General features: G+C 49.9%; 1 protein-coding gene across 1 annotated transcript in view; it reads left to right on the forward strand.

Moving 5' to 3' along the window:
- Positions 1-19097, forward strand: part of LOC144125618 (integrin beta-PS-like) — a 35738-nt gene that overhangs the window by 8170 nt on the left and 8471 nt on the right. The window contains exons 2-14 of the mRNA XM_077659154.1: positions 1438-1848; positions 3651-3758; positions 6798-6864; positions 7722-7853; positions 10643-10739; positions 11101-11191; positions 11276-11362; positions 11430-11513; positions 11857-11934; positions 12260-12445; positions 16533-16612; positions 16680-16734; positions 18588-18743. Of these exons, the coding sequence (XP_077515280.1) occupies positions 1453-1848; positions 3651-3758; positions 6798-6864; positions 7722-7853; positions 10643-10739; positions 11101-11191; positions 11276-11362; positions 11430-11513; positions 11857-11934; positions 12260-12445; positions 16533-16612; positions 16680-16734; positions 18588-18743 (1617 nt within the window). The 5' untranslated portion in view covers positions 1438-1452. The remainder of the gene's footprint in view (positions 1-1437; positions 1849-3650; positions 3759-6797; positions 6865-7721; positions 7854-10642; positions 10740-11100; positions 11192-11275; positions 11363-11429; positions 11514-11856; positions 11935-12259; positions 12446-16532; positions 16613-16679; positions 16735-18587; positions 18744-19097) is intronic.

A 19097-nucleotide genomic window follows, 5' to 3' on the forward strand; every position in this document is an offset into this window, starting at 1 on the left:
TATAGGTGTTGTTCCGGGGCGAGTGGGGTCCCTGCCCGGGGCATTTTGCCCTCGCGCTCTCGAGCCGAACAGAAGGAGCGGCGGCCGCCCGCCAAGGTGCTTGAGCTCAGCCCCTTTGCCGGGACGGCGCACCGGCCTTTGCAGTCGCGCCGGTGAGCGTATGAAGTGGCTCTGCCCTCTCTCGTCTTACTCCCGGCGGCAGCCAGCACGCTTTTCTCTTTTTCTCGGAAAGGGGGCTGCCCCGAGTGCTGGGCCCCCTCTTCGGGGGGTCAGCGGGGGCGCGATTCCATCGCTGCCTGTTTGCTGACGGAAGGCGAGCCTACCGGCGGCTAGCGCCCCGGGGTGCAGTGCGGTGCCGGCTAGCGGTGGCATGGATGGGAGAGGGAGGCGCATTGGCGGTGAAACACAAAGAAGCTCGTTGCCGGGCTAGTTAGTGATGCAGAAGTCTCGAGCGCAGGCTATTATCTGTGAGAAAAAGGACAAGAGGCTTGTCCTCGAGTCCTCACGTGTGACCGCCTTCTTTTCGCTGCCTTTCGTAAGACTTGCTCTTGTGAGAATCACCTTGTGGGTCGAGTTATTGGATTAGATCACTAGCAGCGCACGTATGCTTTTAGACGGAAAGCCGAAGCTGTTCTCGGTGTGCTATTGCGCCCACTGGTGCTGTTCTATGTAGTGCACTCGCCGTGGCTATCGCTATCAGAGAGGGCCAGTAGGGAGAGGCATGAAGTCAACCGCTTACCTCTGCGCTCCATGAAGAAAGGAAATGAAGGGCCGTTCATTGAATTAGTGTCATTTATAGTTTAACAATCGACTTGGCTATCAGCTGTTGAGGCTGTGCGTTGCCTCTCTCGCGTATCGCACTCGGACGGCTCCGGGTTGCAAGTAGAGACTGACGTCACTTATCGACTACAGCAGAGGAGCGAGCTATGGGCATGAGCGACCGTAGAGGGACTTCTTGGTCTGCTCTCTTTCGTGTCGGAGCATCTATTCGAAATTTGCTTTGGCAGCAAAAAAAAAAAAAAGACGGTAACGAACAAACGTCACACGTATAAAACATTTCACGTGTTTGGCGTGTTGACCAGTTTTCGTCTTCACAAAAATCATAAATAAAGAATTTTATTTAAATATCCTGGAGCTAACAAGAGCCATTGCAGTCATAGAAAAGCTGCTTAGTCGCCTGGTTCTTAGGAGGAGTCAAAATTAGCGATATACATGCTCCGACGCATGAAAGGTTAAGTCAGAAAGCAGAAGAGTGCATGAAGTTCTCTGTTATTAATCTGCTGTGTTATACAGTACAGTATGCGTTTGGAAGTTACGAGACTGGTGACAAGTGGCCAAAGCAGCCGCAGAATGGTCCCAGTGTCCAGCAGAATTCGTGATCCGTCTTCCCGTTCCAACCAGAATGTGTGTGTGTGTGTTGGTTACGCTGGCGCACAGAGCACACCCGCTGCAATGAAGGCCCTGGCTCTCTGCTGCTGTCTGGTTCTGCTGCTGGCGTCTGACACTCCGGCACAAGGCCAGGAGGCGTCACCAGACCAAGGGCCGCCCCCAGACAACGAGGAGTCTCCTGGCCATGAATCGTCATCAAGCGAGGATGTGCCCGTGGTTTCTCCAGACCAGGACGTCTCCCCGACTCAAGAAGTGCCTTCGGCAACGGAGCCAGCCCCGGACAAGGAGACACCATCCCCTGTCCAAGAGGTGTCCCCGGTTCATGCTGTCTCCTCCGACCAGGAGCCCGCTCCAGGCCCTGAAGCAGCGGCTGCTCTCCTCTCGGACCCGTGCGCTTCGAGTGCCGACAACTGCTCCGAGTGCCTCAGGCATCCCGAGTGTGCCTGGTGCTCACAGCAGGTGTGTTCGAGCAGTCCGTGCAGGTTTTCAGGTTGTGCATGCTGTTCCCCTTTGAGATATGAGTAAGTAGTCGGGATCACGAAAGTGTGAGACGAACAGCGTATACGGGAGTCACCTGAATGACATGACACTCGTGAGAAGAATGTGGGGTGTTGCCGGGCACAGTCGAAGCGCTGCAGGGATTTCCCGTGGCATTACGCACAATATGAGGCTGAATCTTGACGGGCTGGTGAATTCAAGCAGCCGAGTGGAATTCTCTAACTATAACGAGGTAGAAACTTCCGCTACGCAGTTTTTGATGATTGCCAGAGCTTATTGCCTATTTAATTGCAGCTGGCTGCCCCCTAATAACCTCATTGCCCCGTACTTCTGCCGGTTTTACTTCCAGCTTTTGAGAACATGCATGTTGAGCCCCACTGGCGGTCGTGCCTGCTTGACGCATGATTCACACATACTTCTATTTCCTGTTGCCCTTTCAGAGTACCCGCTAGCATTTTGGTGAGACAAGCTGGCTCAAGTAGATAAGACAAAACAACAATCATAAAACAGATCATAAGACTATAAATCTAGATCGTGAGAGCGTAAAAGCAGATAATCAAAGAACAAGACGCATACAAGTGACGCCTTTGTAGAGGGAGAGAAAAGATGCGTGAGATGTGGAATTCGAGGCGCCTGCCAGTCGGTGTTGGCCTGTTTTGTCTGGCCGCCGGACGCCTCTCCGGCCGGCAGTCGGTGCTGTCAGAGGCGGTTGGAGAGGGCCGCTCGCGACGAGGGCCCTTGAAATCGTCCGCGGCAAGCGACCGCGCTGTCGGGAGGTGGCTGAAAATGGTGCGTGCGCGCTGTCACGGCTGTTCTGAACTTAGCGACAAAGGTCCCGATCCTGATACCGCCTCGCCTGCAGTGGCTCATGTTTCGTCAGTCGAGGCCCGGAGATCACTTTACCCGTTCTGTGTTTCTTTATGTTGCTGCTATCTGCATGCATGCGTTGTTGCTGCGTGCAGATTTGCTTATGCACTGAGCTCTGCTGGCAGCCCAGCATGAGCGGCCTGTCCAAGTGAGGCGTCCTCACAAAGAGGCATCGTTGACGCCGCGTCGTAGTGGGCGTTTATTTCAACTGTGGCTGCTATTAATCATGCGATAACATTAGAAAACTTGTCGGGGGAAAATGTTATATCTTTCATAAAATTCATTCATTGTCTGGAGGCAAGTGATGTCACCAGAAGGGAAGAGGCAACTGTACGTTTCGATGTATCTTCACTACGTTTCTGTCGCAACATCTAGGCACCTTCGGGGAAACATCCGTAAAAAGGGAGTAAGTTTGACCTCTAGCGTACTCCCTTTCATAAAAGGGAGTGCAGGGGAGGACATATTACTCCATTTTTACTCCTTTTTTGCTTAGAGTGGTATAGGTGACTCGAACATATGTCTGGCTGTGTGCAGACAGACGCGTAGGGGTCTACAAACATAACCATGTGGTAATGGGGAAAAAAACTCGTTGTATACAGGCATCGGCGCCTTCTAATGCTATTGCACTGCCAACACAATATAATTAGGTGTCCTTCACGTGCAACTGGATTTGCCGCATGTACAAAAAGTAAAGCACCCTGCATTTTATTTTTTTAGCAGACCAGCGCTGAATTAATGCTAGCTTAGATAAGAGAAAGAATCCGCATTCAAGTCCACGTGGAAGCGGAACGGTCCACGGCGTCACGATGGTTGGCGGGTTGCCGCTGGAATCGTGTTATTGCCGATCCTTCTGTTGTGGGGGCGACGCTCATCAGGAAATATACGCCCCGGCGCAGAACTTTCCTCGGGGCGTGGCCAGATGCAACCCGGCTTCGGTGCTCCTGGAGAGCGGCTGCAGCAGGGACTCCATCGAGGACCCGCAGAGCGCCATCCACGAGGTCACGGTACGCGCGGAGTAGTAGTAGTAGTAGTAGTAGTAGTAGTAGTAGTAGTAGTAGTAGTAGTAGTAGTAGTAGTAGTAGTCACAGGCTACTACTCTTTGAAAGTCTGCGAACCAAGGGAAACCTGCGTGGAAAATATTCCCTTTGGTCGCGTAGGCATAAAATATGAGTGCAGCATGCACACACGAATAGGGCAGATGAAAGGTTGGTTACTGTGTATATGCGAAAGGAGCCTACAAGGATGTTTCTTTGCTCATAACTGAGACAAAAACGTTGGCGCGCAAGAAGACGGGATATACAGGACACAGCGCTCACTTGCCACTGAATTTTTTTGACGACAAACTCAGTGGCAAGTGAGCGCTGCGTCCTCTGTATCCGGTTTTCTGGTGCGCTTACGTTTTCGTCAAAAGAAAGGAGTCAACAGTATTTGAAAGAAAGGGAAACAGCTGCACTTGCCCTATCGAATACTTCCTGAAAGGAGTCCATTTGCACGTCTCAACTAATGCACTTATGGGCATAAATTTACTATTTGTATGCTCTATAAAAGCTTTTAAAGCTGAAAGTAAACTTAAATTCACCGATATAGACTATGTTGAGTAAAACCAACCAAAACTTTGTTTAGCAGATGTTGAGCAGGATCAGCATACATTGGGTTCATGTTGGTTTCCAGTTGATCAACAAGAGCTCAACAAAGCGTCAACTGAAGCTCAAGAGTAATTTTTGTAAGAGATGCATAGTGGAATCTTATTATTGCTTTTATATGATGGCGCTCGCTTTGAAACATTCCGGTACGTAAAGGCCGCATGTTAAGCCGGGCGCCTGCGAGCATTTATTTCGTGGCGGGGGTGATTCGCGCACTTTTGGCATCGGGTATGCGTACGCACGAAAAAATGACAGCACTGCTGAACTTTTTAGAGTGCTGAAGCAGTGGCGCTGAGAAGTGGTGCGGCAGCAGTGCTGAAGCACTGGTGAAGATTCACTGCTAAAGTTTTAAGAGTACACTTGTCGTATGGGCCAGTGGTAGGGACGCAATCTCTGAAAGCAGTGAATCAGGCGGAGCAATTGCCTCTGTAAGGCTATAGTCCCGCCTGTGTGTTTATGTCACCACACCTCCATCGACGCTGGTGTGAAAGTCCTGCGTGTCGTTCCGCTCATTCTGGCTCGAGTATACGCTACGTGAGGACTGCCACCCGAAACTCTCCCTTTTCGATTCTTTTGATGATAACGTCGCGGATGACGTCGCTAGTCGCTTTAGAGCGCAGGGAGTGTGTTTGCAAATCTTGCAGCGTGCTTTGAGAGAAACGAAGAACGACGTATCCTCTTTTAATCTAACGGTGTACCGTGAATGGCATGCTTCGTCCAAGAAATAGCTGAATTCCTATAGAGGTAGTCCTTACGCGCCTTTGTACCGTGAATGGCAGGCTTCGTCCAAGAAATAGCTGAATTCCTGTTGAGGTTGTTCTTACGCGCCTTTCCTGTTTTTTTTTTTCGGCTGCTAACAGCCAGTGGCGCCTTCCGCTTCGAGTGGGCTGTTGGACATGACCCGCTCGATTTCTTTCTCTCTTCCCTCTCTCCTCCTCTGTCTATCTGTCTACGAGTGAGGGAAAGGAGAAAAGACCGCATTTCGGGCGTGCAGAGTGGACAAGCGGAAGAGGCTCTAGCTCCATTCACCGTCGCTGTACCACCTGCTTTCGCCCACTGTGCTCCGTCAATCAAACCTGTCCCCCGTGCGGACGTGCGTCAACGGGGCGGGAAAAGGGGGGGGGGGGGGGGGGGGAGGAGGGCAGTAGAGCTCCCGGCGACTGACTGGTCGTGCCGGTGCTGAAAACGTCAGAAGGAAAGCCCTTCGCGACGGTACGGTATTTTGTGCCTCACTTCCAGCTTTCGAGTAGGCACTCTCCGGCTTAGAAGCTCTCTTGAGTCGTCTTGACGCTGCCCTTCCCTGGGTAACTGAATCAGTGTTAGCGTAAAGGCGGAGTGGCATGCATCACAATGAGCGCGGGAGATTTATGCGTTCGTGAGCCTTCACCATCAAGCCGCAAATGGGGCTCAAATCACCTCGTTACAAAGCGCGTGGCTTCTGCAATGCGCTTCAAAACTCTGTTGGCGTCGGCCGGAATGTTGATTATGTTCCCGGGAAGACTTTTTTGTTTCGTTGCGTCGGAACAAGAGGATGTTTTCGCAGGATTCTAAGGATTTACCGTACAAAACTTACTTTAGGTCTGTGCTAGAATAACGCTTATACTGTGTGAGGCCCGCCGGCAGTTGGTGATAAAAGTAAGTTAGAAATGGTACAGAACTTGGCGGCCCCCTATGCCTCTGTAATTTATAGCAAGCTAATTAATTTGTCTAAGCTTATAACATGTATTACGATGGGAGAACATTTTAAAATGAGAAGGAGAAGGTTAATGCTTGATTTTCTTCATAATATTTGTTCAATGCAGTTGTTATACCGAGAGAAAAGTACATTTTTCGCAATTTCCCTGCAAATCCCAGCGCGATTACGCGAATTCACAGCTAGAACTCTGTTGTTCAAGTCATAATTTTTCTTCTCACTGTGTTCGGAAATGGAATGCCCTGTATCCAATTTGTGCTAATATTAGTGACAAAGCAGTGTTTCCATTGTCATTATAAATTGATTTTCTGAATATTCTTGTATTTTGTATTACACTACACTACCTGTAATGCCAGACAAGCAAATAAAATGCGATTTCCATATCCGCGTGCGACACATGCAAGTAGAGGCACTGAAGGCCTCCCTGAGCCACGTGCCGATTGGTGCCCCGTTGTTTCGCGCAGTCCCACTATAGCCTAAGCCAACCCACCCTCTGCAGTCTGGCTGGCCCAGCCCGACTCGACGGTCGATTAGCTCGAACCCCTAGCGTATGTATGAGCCCGACAGCCTACTCGATCCGACTTTTTTCGGGGCTCATGTAAACGCCCAGCATGCAAAGATGAATTTTAGCGGCGCGCCAGGTAGCGCACGCGTGTTCGCCGATCTACTGAGTGCGGTTACCAGTGCGGCGCTCTTCCTTCCCGCAGCCCGTGGACAAGGAAGGCACCGACGTGCAGCTGCAGCCCGCTGAAGTTCGCCTCTCGCTGCGTCAAGGTGAGATGTGCGGGACCCCTGCCGTTGTCCTTTGCTTCTTAATTGCCATGTTCACGGGGCCCTAGCTTTGCGCATGTCCGCTTCCTTATACGCTACGTGTTCTGCTGAGTAGTTTGTAGGCTGTCTGTGAGCTCTTTAGCGCGTGCTGTCCGATCTCTCCGCTCCATATCTTCACTGCAGAGCGCGCGAGAAACGCTTACCCAACAATTCTGGACAAAATCATTTTTGAGCGGGAAGCACTTTATGAACGCAATTTTTTTCATATAATGTAAGATTTCAGTACAATCAATATATCCGCAGACAACCCGACGGCAGTCTTGCATTCGTTTTTTTTTTTGGTATTAATACTTTTGCCATCAGGAAAAGTGTTCTCCATTGGTTTTCTATGACAGTCTTAACTGCTCGATGCGAGCGATGGAAACACGTTAAATGTAGATTTTGTTACACATCAGAAGAATGAAGCATTACGTTCAATATTTCTATAACATTTTCATGCATTTTTTTAATATTCAAAATCTGTGTCCCGGAATGTTGAATGGTGTCTGATCGCAGCTGGTGTGTTTGACCTGTAGTGGTGTTAACAACCACCACTCATTTTTATTATCTGTAGTATATATGCTGGTTTTTGTGTGGTGAAAGGCCAAGGTGGAGTAAAGCGGCATGGGTATTTTTTCTCTATTTTTTTCATGCTTCCTTTGCGCGAAAGCTTGGCATGCTTTCTGTGATCCAAAGGCGCCGATGGGCGTCGGTCGGTATCGGGCATTCCACGGTCTTAAAATTCAAAAGGTCGAGGGTTCGCGTGCAGAGCCCTTGCGTTCGCTACGAAAGTTCCTCACTTCTTGCCGTTCCCGTCACAGGTTCCAGGCAGACGTTCACCGTTCGGTTCCGCCAGGCGGAGGACTACCCGGTGGACCTGTACTACCTCATGGACCTCACTCAGTCCATGAAGGAGCACAAGGAGAGGGTCGCCGAGCTGGCCGACGACCTGGGTGAGTGTGCTGCTGGCCCTGAAAGACGCTGGCGTCACCAGGTCCCATCTTCTTTACCGAGTCTCGTTGCTGTTACGCAGCACGAGCTTCTATGTAAAGTAGCAGCTCAAAGATTCCCTTTCTCTTGGATTGCGGTTGCTCAGTATAGGCATACAGTGGCGCAGACCGACACCCAAAGAAAACCGCGTGGTGGAACGCCCGTGTGCCGTGAGGTGTCAGCGCACGTTAACGAACTCCAGGTGCCCGAAATTAATACGGAACTTTAAACTTCAGAACTTTCAACCCACATGCCAGGCTGGACCTCTTTGTTACGGCCTGTGCGGATATGTGTCGCCACCGCGCGGATAGCTCGATGTTCACAGGGCGGAAGGAAATGATCGTAAGGCTTGCACAACATTTCTGATTTGCTGCCCAAGCAGAGCTCTGAACCGGGCTTCGAACTTCGTAGGCCGTGACGGAGCTCTGCAGTGCGCGAGAAGATTTGTGACGAACCGCTGAAGGCAGCGCGAAACCGCCTGCCCCTCTCTGCTGCGCGGAATCGTCACTCTGCGAGCGTTAATTACCCAGACTGCGGCGGAGAGCGCACCAGCGTGTATGCCCTCTGCTGCGGGCGCATCGAGCCTTTGGACTGCAGCTTGTGGACGGAAATGCACCCCTCCGCTCTGGAGGTGCAGTCAGCCGGGCCAAAACTTGTACTTCGGACGCTTGCTTTTCTCACGCGCTCGCTTTGCCGCAACGCGATCTCCAGTCGTCTGCCCGCACATTTTCTTTCCTTCTCTCGTTGTGGCGCTAGCTAGCCAGCACAGAAAACAGAATGAAAGACTGGCACAACGAACCTCCGCTAGGAATCAAGTTACCGCTTTCGGCGCTCGCTCCGTCGTTCCTTCCTCCCCCGACGAGATCTAAGAATGAGCCTTTTGTTCGTTCGCATATACGTGCGGTATGTGGGGTTTAACGTCCTGAAGCGGCACGCAAACTAAGAGGGACGCTGTAGTGGAGGGCTCCGGTTTGAATTAGACCTCCTGCAGGGTTCTTTAGCGCGCGCTGACGCTGCACAGCAATCGGGCGTTTTTGCGTTTCCCCTTCGTGGAAATGCGGCCGCCGCGGCCGTGATTCGTTCCCGTGATTTTGGGATGAGCAGCCGAACGCTGAAGCCATGCCGAGCCAACGCGGTTGTGTTCACATGCATGGTAATGTACATAAACGAATGAAGGACTTGTGTATGAAGCTCTTATAGGAAGTACCAACTCAGTGGGGAAAAAAAAAAGAATGAGCAGAAACGTACAAATGTATGAAACTGTGGGGAAGCTCTTACTATCTGGTCAGGTTGCACACGGAAAATGCTTCGTCTAACCTAATATGACGTCCTTAATTTTTCCCCACATTTGAGTCCTTTTCTACGCACCTTTTGGGAGATGCGGCTTTACGCTTCTCTATTGTTCCCACTCGATTGTCTCTTCTTTGCATAGCACGTTTACGTCGGCTGCGATTCTCGCAAATAGGTCGGCACTCTCTAGCCACGGATATCCGTGGCGGTGTAAGCTGTGATGACTGTTTCGCCCATTTGGACTATTCATGCTACGCCTGGATGTATAGTGCGTGATTTTAAAATTGCAGTCCTGTATAGTTACACGCTTCAGCGAACATTTTCAGAAACTTTTTGTAAGAGACTGTCAGCCGCGGCGGATGTCAGTAAATTCGAAAGAAGTGCTAATTAACCAGATAATTAAATAAATATTACTAATTACCTCTTTAATGAGGACAGCATATTACTTTGGGCAAATGGCGAGCTCGTAGCCACGGACAAGACGATGCCGTATCAGCTTTTGAACAGTAAAAAAAAAAAAAAACGAGACATTCGCAGAAGTCCCGCTGCTTTTTTTCCACACGAAAACATAGCGCGTGAGGGGCGTAGAGAAACGTCCGATTGTGAAGTGGTGCAGTGCTTACGGCGCTCAGTTTGAACTGCCTGCGCCGCTGTACCGTACACTCTACTCTAAACAAATGGAGTAAAAAGTAAACGGAGCACGCTATTTGCTTCCAAAATGTTTCACGCGTTGCCTAATTGAAACTGCCAGCTACAGTGTGTGCATGCTGTAATAGCGGACGCCAGTGCGCTTTCTCATGGACGAACAGTGTTTCTTCAGTCCTTATAGGGAAGACGTGTTTGCACTTAGAACGAAATCGCGTGCTCCGTTTACTTATGTCCGCGCCTGTAACGTATACAGCAGCGGCGGACGTTGCCTTTGCACTGAACTTCCAGCGCATCTCAGGCGCTCGGTTTCGATTTCGTGCGAAGAAAAGCACCGGAAATTTTCTTGCGTTGCAGGACTCTGCAGAGCGACCTTTTTTTTTTCGTTCGTTTCGAAAACTCATATGGCGTCGTCCTGTCCATCGCTCCGAACTCGTTCCGAACTAAGCATCAGACTGCGCTGATTAAAAATATAATTGATAAATCAACTTAGTTACTGGTTAGTTAATTATATTCTTTTTAATTACTGACGTCCGCCGCGCCTGAGTTTCTATTTCGACCAGCCTGTTTAAGTTTTTTTTTTTTTTGAAGGTGTTCGCTGAAGCACCCGATACAAAACTCCAGTTCCCTCACTGAAGGCATGCTATGGAGGCTTCGATGTTGCTTACGCTATTGATAGGCTCGCCGTTCAACCCCTTGTGGTGATCGTAGGCAGGAAAATGGCTAATATAAACCGGCATATTTTTGGCATTGATCGAATCACTATTGAATGCTATAGCTGCTTGCATTCAATTCATACGACCGTGTGTCATCGCAGTGGAGAACATGCTGAACGTGACCAAGAACTTCCGCCTGGGCTTCGGTTCTTTCATCGACAAGGTGGTGCTGCCCTACGTGGACACCACACCCGCCAGGTGAGCCTTCCTACTATGACACCCCCTCAGCGTGCTATGAATGGTCTTAGTGGTTCCACCAGTTTGCAGCTGCATTTCCTGTTTCAAGTTTCGCCCACAATAATGCAAAGCAAAATGACTTAGTCTCAATTCGGCTGCAGACCTTTATGGCCTTGTGACAGCGTTTACCTTCTGTGCAACGCGAGTTAAGCCCTGCATTTCCATTGGCGGTAACTCTGGTTAACCTTAAACGTCACTCTTGCTGGGCACTCACTAGCGGGCCTTGTGGGTACCTCTCGCCGACATACGGCAGGCGAAAGCGCGTTTGCATCGCAAAGTTTTCCCGCATGGTTTGAACGCGGACACGTAGCTAACGGTGCAGGCTCCAGAACCCGTGCCACGACAGCGAGTGCGAGCCTCCTTACGGCTTCCACCACCAGCTTGCGCTGACGCCCAACAGCAGCCTCTTCACCGTACGTATATGTGCAAGTCCCGCACTCATCGTGCACACGCCCGTAATACAGCGTTGCCTTACTCGGTTTGTCTCCTGGTTGCAGGAGAAAGTGTCCTCGGCTGGGCTGTCCGGCAACCTTGACAACGCGGAGGGCGGCTTCGACGCCATCATGCAGGCGGTCGTGTGCAAGGTGTGCGCATCCCGTCAGGCGCCCTGCCCCATATGTGTTATCGCGTGGCTCCATCGCATCTTCGCAGGACGCCATCGGCTGGAGCCAGAGGTCCAGGAAGATCCTGCTGTTCGCTACAGACTCTATCTTCCACTCGGCGGGCGACGGCCTGGTACGCGGCCTGTACGGCCTCTGTAAACTAACTCCACAGCAAATAGCGCAAGGAATGACACGTACAAAAGCAATCAGGGAGCCGAACGCTGACGCGTACCTCAATTTCTTTTCCCGTTCTATCCGGTAAAACCGTGTTCACAAATGTAGACGTCCGCATTTTTGCGGGTCTCAGTCACTACGACTAGAGTACTGCGATGTTCCCGCTGCTGCGCATGCTATAGTCGATGCAGCCATACTGACCAACCTATATCGCCTCATCTTATTGCCTTTTAGATTTGTAGAGGATCGATTAGCTCTGCTTTTGCGGTGCCTTTTTTGCTGATCACCTACTTTCCCTGTAGCTCGGAGGTGCCATCAAGCGCAACGACGAACAGTGCCACCTTGACGAGGACGGTTTCTATTCCGAGAGCACGGACCAGGTAAACGCCGCGTCGTGGCTTCCCTGTCTTCATGTGCGCATGCACGTCGTTCACGATGTACTGTGTTTATGCGCAACCTCTGCGGAAAGTGCGCAGGCTAATTCGCCGCTGAGCTCTTGGGGGCGAGTGATGGGGAAGCGCTGCTCTTGTTCTCCTGACTTGTTCTCTTAGTATTGATTCTTTGAGAGTCTTGTGTCTAGCCCTTTAGGAGTAGTTCGTGTCCTGTGCAAGCTTGTTGCAAGTGCAGCACAGGTCACCGTTGTAACCGAATGGGCCCTCAAGGGTACACTGCTCACAAAGACGCGTGGGTCGCCGTCGATCGCAGGACTACCCGTCGCTGAGTCAGATCGTGCGCGTGGTGCAGCAGAGCAAGATCAACCTCATCTTCGCCGTGCCGGAGAAGGCGTTCCACGTGTACGACACGCTCAGCCAGTTCATCGACGGCTCCTCCGTGGGCACGCTGGTCGGCGACTCGTCCAACATCGTCCAGCTGGTCCGCGACCAGTACTACGTGAGCGCCGCATATATGTCCCTCCATTCATCCACGGGCTCGAAAAGCAGAGGAGGAGGAGGCTGGCAGTTGAGCCACAACCAAAAAGGGAAGGGGCCAACAGTGAGGTGTGAATAACAAAAAAAGAAAGAAATTGTGAGCGTTTTGGTGCGGTGGGGGTGGAAAACATTTATTCGAAGCTATTTACAGGAGGGAGTAGGGACTAGCCTTAAAGGGGCTGTGAAGGCGGCTCTAGTAAAGTTGCGGCATGCCTGGGATATTGAAGCACGCCGCTTCACGAATTGTGTCCAGCAAGGAGTTTTTAAATGCGCTTTGTAGAAGCTGAGTTATCCGTTGTTAAAATTTGAATTTCAGCGTCTTCGCGCCTTTCCCTCCCTCTCGTCACTTTTTCCACGCTGGAAGGCAGGCGCTCCTTCGCCGACCCCCCTCTGGGAGCGGAGCTTCCCGACCCGCCGTAGCTAGGCGGCTTATTGGCCGCGGCCACGGTAGCTGCCTGACATCTGAAAGAATCTAACCAATGGCCACCTTTCACCTTGTCTATGCAGATGCGGGGGACGGAGGACGGTGCGAGCCGGGAAGGGCTGGCCAACTTTGACGCGTGATTGCGGGTCGTCTGCTGCGTGTAGAAGAGTATTATTTGGCTCTGGTTTTCATGACAACACAGTGCAGTGATTAAGGGAGTTAATGTGTTCTCCTCGGAAGGCGTTTCAGAGCCCCTTTAAAAGCCAGCCCCTTACAAATTCTAGGAGGGGTCCGTAGTCCGGGGGTGCGTGCGCGACTTATCTGCGAAAGAGTTCCATCCAGCCTTGTAAGCGGAGGAGCTACTAAACAGAACGTACTAAGACTACGCACGATTTGGTGCTATAAACGCACAACGTTAACTCCAGTTGTCGCTGTTCTGATTGACCGCCTTGCGCAGCAGTGTTGCGAATTGAAAAATGCTTTATTTGGCACAACAAGCGATCACTCGTGATGTCGCGTTTACTTTCTCCAACGCGCTTCACGGAGCTAACAGCAGGGGCGGATGTAAAAGGCAACTGAGAATAAGGTGACCGGCACATTACTTCGGTCTAACTAAAAAGACGCTAATTTCACTGGAAACAGAGCTACCATAAGCTAAAAAAGGCCCGAAAATGAAGTGCGGGCCTCGCCGGCCCATTTTGCAACTAAACAGCGCGGTACGTCGGCAAATTTTTTCGGGTCCCTGAGGCTGTGGGGCACACCGCCATTCAATTGGTGTAGACGTTACCAGTTTGAATCTAGCGGCGGGAAAATATTTAAATTCAGTTTTCTCAGCAATAAATGGGCCTTTTTGATGCTGGCCAACCACCAAAGTACCCCAAAAAGGAGTCGTTGGATCAGTTTTACTAAGGACAAAAATTAGACGGAATTGTCCTCAGGGTACCTTTAACGAAAAACGCCTCTTCTCTGGACTTTCGGAAACCGATTCCGCTGCCGCTTTCACCGTGCTAGTACTCACGACAGTCCAGTGAGCATGGTAACGTCAAGGAAGCCTTTATTGCAAAGGTCCAGCTGCAACTTGATTGTGCTCTTCCAGCGGGCTGCTGAGTTCGTGCATTGAGTCCCTGAACTGCGCCGCAATCGGACACGCCCACGCGTTTCCTCTGGAAAAGCGGAAGCCGATATTCCAGTTGTTGAAACGCCCGAATAAGAAAAGTTTTCGGCGTATTTTGCGTTTGCCGACGGAACTTTTCGCCGTGTTGGTCGTCTTATTGCGGCGTACACAGACGGCGGACGTTTTATTTCGGCATTCGTCAGGGATGACGACAGAGGCTCGTCAAAAAAAACCTTGCTGTACATCGGCGCCAGCGGCGGCACAGCGGCAATGGTGACTGCGGCGTCACGCGGCTCCTTGAGCAGCTGCATGCGAGAGCAGTATGCACTTTCGCATATATACGATTACGTGTATCGCCCATGTCTCTGTAGTGGCGCAACCAACGGGTGCGCCTCATATGCCCAGGCTTGCCACGATTGAGACATCGAAATGGGTGCCAGGCAAAAGCTGGAATGCGCGCTGCATTGCTTGCGATCAGGCGCGTGTCTCAAGAAAGGGCGGGAAGGGGAAACGGGTCCCCTCCCTCCCACCCCCTTTTGGTACAGAAAACTATCCAGGGCCCTTCTGAAAAAAAAAAAAAAAGAAAAATCTGGCTGCGTGCCTGGTCGCGATCAGTTGCGTCATCAAGTGTTCTGACTTAATTTGACAACACCGGCTGTCCTTCTGCTAGCCGCGCATCACGCTTTTTGTGCGCTCTCCGCTACAATATGCGTCTGCTGCCATACTACACATCGTCTGCTTTGCTTGAACGCCCCGGTATTGTCGCCTTTAGCAGCCTGCTCTGGTCTGCACTCAGCTGTGACACACCTCCAAATTATCAGGTGTTTCAAGCTAAAAAACTCGGCTGGCATCTCCTTCTTCGAGCTGCAAACGACAATGTGTCACGCGTCTGTCGAATGCTTTTCCTTCTCGTTCGCTGGTTGGGCTTCCTCCGCCTCTATTCCTACAGCCCTGGTCGCATGGCGGCGCGTTCACGTAGCCCTACCAGCTAAAGGAAAAAAAGCACGTGCGGAGAAGGCGCGAAAGGAGTACACAAGCCGAGGAGACGCCTTGGAGGAAATGCTGCGCGCTTTGCGTCACTGAGGCGTTGTGCGGTAGCGTGCCAAACACATTGCGAAACGGGAGAGCTGGCGCTCCCCGCTGCCTTACTTCGCATAACGTATGCCAGCACACGGTATTAGAGTCCGGATTACAAATAGGGAGATTTCTGCGTGCATCGGGAATGTGTATTTTCATTGCTTTCATGCCTAGCCGCATGTGCAAGCGCGACACCTTGTAGAGCTGCGTGTAGCTGGACAACTGCGCACCTGTTATCCTAATTGGCGCCTCTGCTTAGCTAGATTTTGAGGTTTTGCTGCCCACATAGTCACCATACCGTCCATTAGTGGATTGGATATTCCCCACCAAGAAGAGTTGTTGCATCGTGTATTTAATACGGGGCCCCATATGACGTCGACGCTAGAGGCTTTCTGCTACATCGCGGCATGAGTACATGATAAATTTCCTCAAGTGCGTTAGACACATCTATAGATATAGATCTCCTAGCACAAATCTTTTCCTTAAGTCCCTCGTTATCGAAGTATATGATGTATACAATAAATATCGACTAAACATTAAGTATAAATCTGTGATGGGATAAAATAAACGTACACCTAATCTACCGAATCGAGCGCAATTACAACGTAAAATAAAGCATATTCAACACAATCTCCGGAAAAATGGGTTGTGCCTGCGACTCGCCTCAGTTCTTTTAAACAGTTCTAGCATAATTTATAAGCTACCTTCAGTCTTAAATACATATCAGATTAATATACAAACATACACGCCTGCTCTTATCGTGACATTCAACTGATGTATTGCTTAGTGTGCGACACGAAGCCGACAAAGTTTGTTTTTGTTTGTTTGTTCTGCGTTTTTGCGCAATATATAGTAGACTATGGGAGGTTATTCTCTTATCATCTCCGCTGCTGTCAGAATCAGCGGGCCAGTCAAGTTGCGCACGGGCAGATACTTTTCGTACACACTAAACAAATTCTCACTCTTAAGGGTGCAAATCAGCTGTCCCCAGACGAACACCCTTTTGGGTGTTCAAAAGGGTGCAGAGATTAGCACCCTTCAGGAAGGGTGCACAGCATGAAAGTTTAGAGGGCGCGCATCAATCCAAGGCTTTTGCTTCATGGGTGGATCAATGTGGAGCACCCTTCCAACATGCATTCGTAGAGGTGTTATGGAAAAATAGTACCCTTTAATGAGGGTGCAACCATTACATCCTCTAAAGTATCATTAAGTGCACCCTTCCTTAAGGGTGCTGATCTCTGCACCCTTTTTTAGCACCGAACAATTGGAAAAGGGTGTTCGTCTGGGGACAGCTGATTCTCACCCTAAAGGGTGAGATTGTTTAGTGTGTAGTCCTTTCGCTTATTCGTTTACACAGAGAAAACAAACGTCTGATTTGATTTGATCGCCGAGCCCCGCTTGTGACCAAGCGATACCGTGTCCCTCATGTCGCAGAAAATCCGCTCCGAGGTGGTGCTCAAGGACAATGCGCCCGACTTCCTCAGGGTCAGCTACAAGAGCCGCTGCCTGCGGGGGTGAGTGTCAAAATGGGGCCTGTTCGGATCTACGAGCTGTGGAGCTATAGCGCACGCCTTCCTGCAGGTCCGAGTCCGAAAGCCAGACCAATGCGTGCGACGGTATCCGCGTCGGAGACGAGGTGAGCTTTGCGCCGCAGGATCGCGCATCGCTTCCAAAATGGAGGCCAGGAAACGGGTACACCCGCCTCCCTTCCCCTTATCAATATTCTACCGGGTGTTTTATTTATTTAACTGTTTACAGGTCATTATTTTAAACCCTGCGAGAGATACGTCGGGGCGGTATGTGCAGGTGGATTATACAGCAAGGCGGACATTATCTAGTAGACGTGATCGAAATCAGCGATTAAGCGATTAATTAACCAAAATTATTAACTAATCAACCTTTTTACTTTTGTTTTTAGTGACCAACATTATATTAGAAATTGAAAGCCGTCAACATAAAAGCTGGGCCCAGTTTTAAATTTTCTTTACCGGCAATGCATTTCGAAATATTTTACGGCAAAAACACATTTTTTTTAGCCCGTGAAGTTGGCTTCCCGCAATGCACATTTTTAAAATGGCGCCGCTCGCCAAACGCGGAAGCCGTTTGTCGCTTTCATGCCGTAGAAGCAGTTTACGTGATTTCCGCGACAATACTATGCCCAACGACGCCATTTTAAAAATGTGCACTGCGGGAGGCGAACTTTACGAGCTAGAAGTTGCGTATTTTTGAAGTTAAATATTTCGAAACTCATTGCCGATGAAGAAAATATAAAACTGTACTTAGATTCTGTGTTCACAGCCTTCGATCTCTTAATATAATTTTGGCCCTTGAAGTCAAAAGTAAAAAAAAAAGTATATTACTTAATTTTAGTTAATTGTTCCATCACTGAACTCTATCACATACATTGTCCGCCTTGCTGTACAATCCACTTGCGCAGACAGCTCAGACATATCTTTCGCAGGGTTTAAAAACACTACCTGTAAACAGTAAGAAAAAAAAAACGTTATATTGCGTCGACGTCCACTACGCTCTCATCGAATCAGAAATCGCTGGAAGAGATTTCTATTGAAGCTTATGGAAATGCAGTTTGTCCAAGAATTTCTTTTGGAAAATACAAAAAATATTTAATTAGCGTTATATAGCATTTGTCTTTGACCCCGTCGACCCGCGCTGTAATTTTCGCTTGCACTGGAGTCAACTTTAGTCATGTAAAGTACAGGCCACTTATTTTAGGTGCCGGTGAGCGCCTGAGGTATTCCGAGGCTTGAATTGGGAACAGTTGGGGATAAGAGAATGGAGAACATAATGGACAATACCTAAATAATCTACGCTCCGCTGATGACATTGCCTTGCTGAACCACTCAGGAGGCGTAATGCAAATCATGATCAATGAGTTAGACACGCAGAGCAGAACGCTGGGTCTAAAACTTAACATGCAGAAAGCCGAAGTAAATTTCAACAGTCTAGCAAGGTAACAACAGTTCACAATTGGTAGCGAGGTGCTGGAAGTGGTAAAAGAATACGTCTACTTAGGGCAGGTAGTGACAGCTGATCCGCATCATGAGAGGGAAATATAAGAATGGGGTGGAGTGCATATGGCAGGTTCTCTCAGATTATGAATGCCAGTTTACCGCTATCCCTCAAGAGAAAACTGTGGAACACCTGTATCTTACCGGCACTCACCTACGGGGCAGAAACGTGGAGGCTAACGAAAAGGGTTCAGCTTAAGTTAAGGACAACGCAGCGAGCCATGGAAAGAAAAATGATAGGTGTAACGTTACGAGACGGGAAGCAGGCAGAGTGGGTGAGGGAACAAACGCGGGCTAATGACATCCTAGTCGAAATCAAGAGGAAGAAATGGGCTTCAGGGACAACTGAAGAACCAGCGAATTCACAGCCAGTGCAGAGGCTTGAACCGGAGGTGACTTGTGCAAATGATTCTCTACCTGATGGAAGCCCTAATGTGAATTATGCTCGTGTGCCGAGCAGGTCGAGTTCGAAGTGAGCGTGGAGCTGGCTCACTGTCCGGGCGACGGGGTACCGGGTGGCCAGAGCACGGCGTTCCGCATCTCCCCCGTGGGCGTGAACGAGTACGTGCAGGTGCGGGTGGAGCCCATCTGCCGCTGCGCCTGCGAAGATGTCGCGGTGAGTGCATCGCGTCCAGTCTGTACAGTGGATGGCTTGTGCCGCATGCATTTATTATTTTAGCATTTTATTTTTATTATTTATTACTTATATATACTGCAGGCCAGTACTACATGGCCCAACCAGGAACGGGATTCCGATACACAAATTACTTCTCCCCCTGTCCTCTATTCCTGTCCCCTCACCTCTTTCATTTCATTTCTCCATTCTGCCTGCTGTCCTTTATTTCCGCTGCCCCAGCTCAGGTGCTTCAGTATCGATGGCAGATGCCGGGGCTAGCAAAAATCTTTTCCTTCCTTTTTACTATTATTTTTAATAAAACCACTACCACCACCACCACACAAATGACCCTCG

Source organism: Amblyomma americanum, chromosome 3, assembly GCF_052857255.1.
Source record: "Amblyomma americanum isolate KBUSLIRL-KWMA chromosome 3, ASM5285725v1, whole genome shotgun sequence".
Taxonomy (NCBI): domain Eukaryota; kingdom Metazoa; phylum Arthropoda; class Arachnida; order Ixodida; family Ixodidae; genus Amblyomma; species Amblyomma americanum.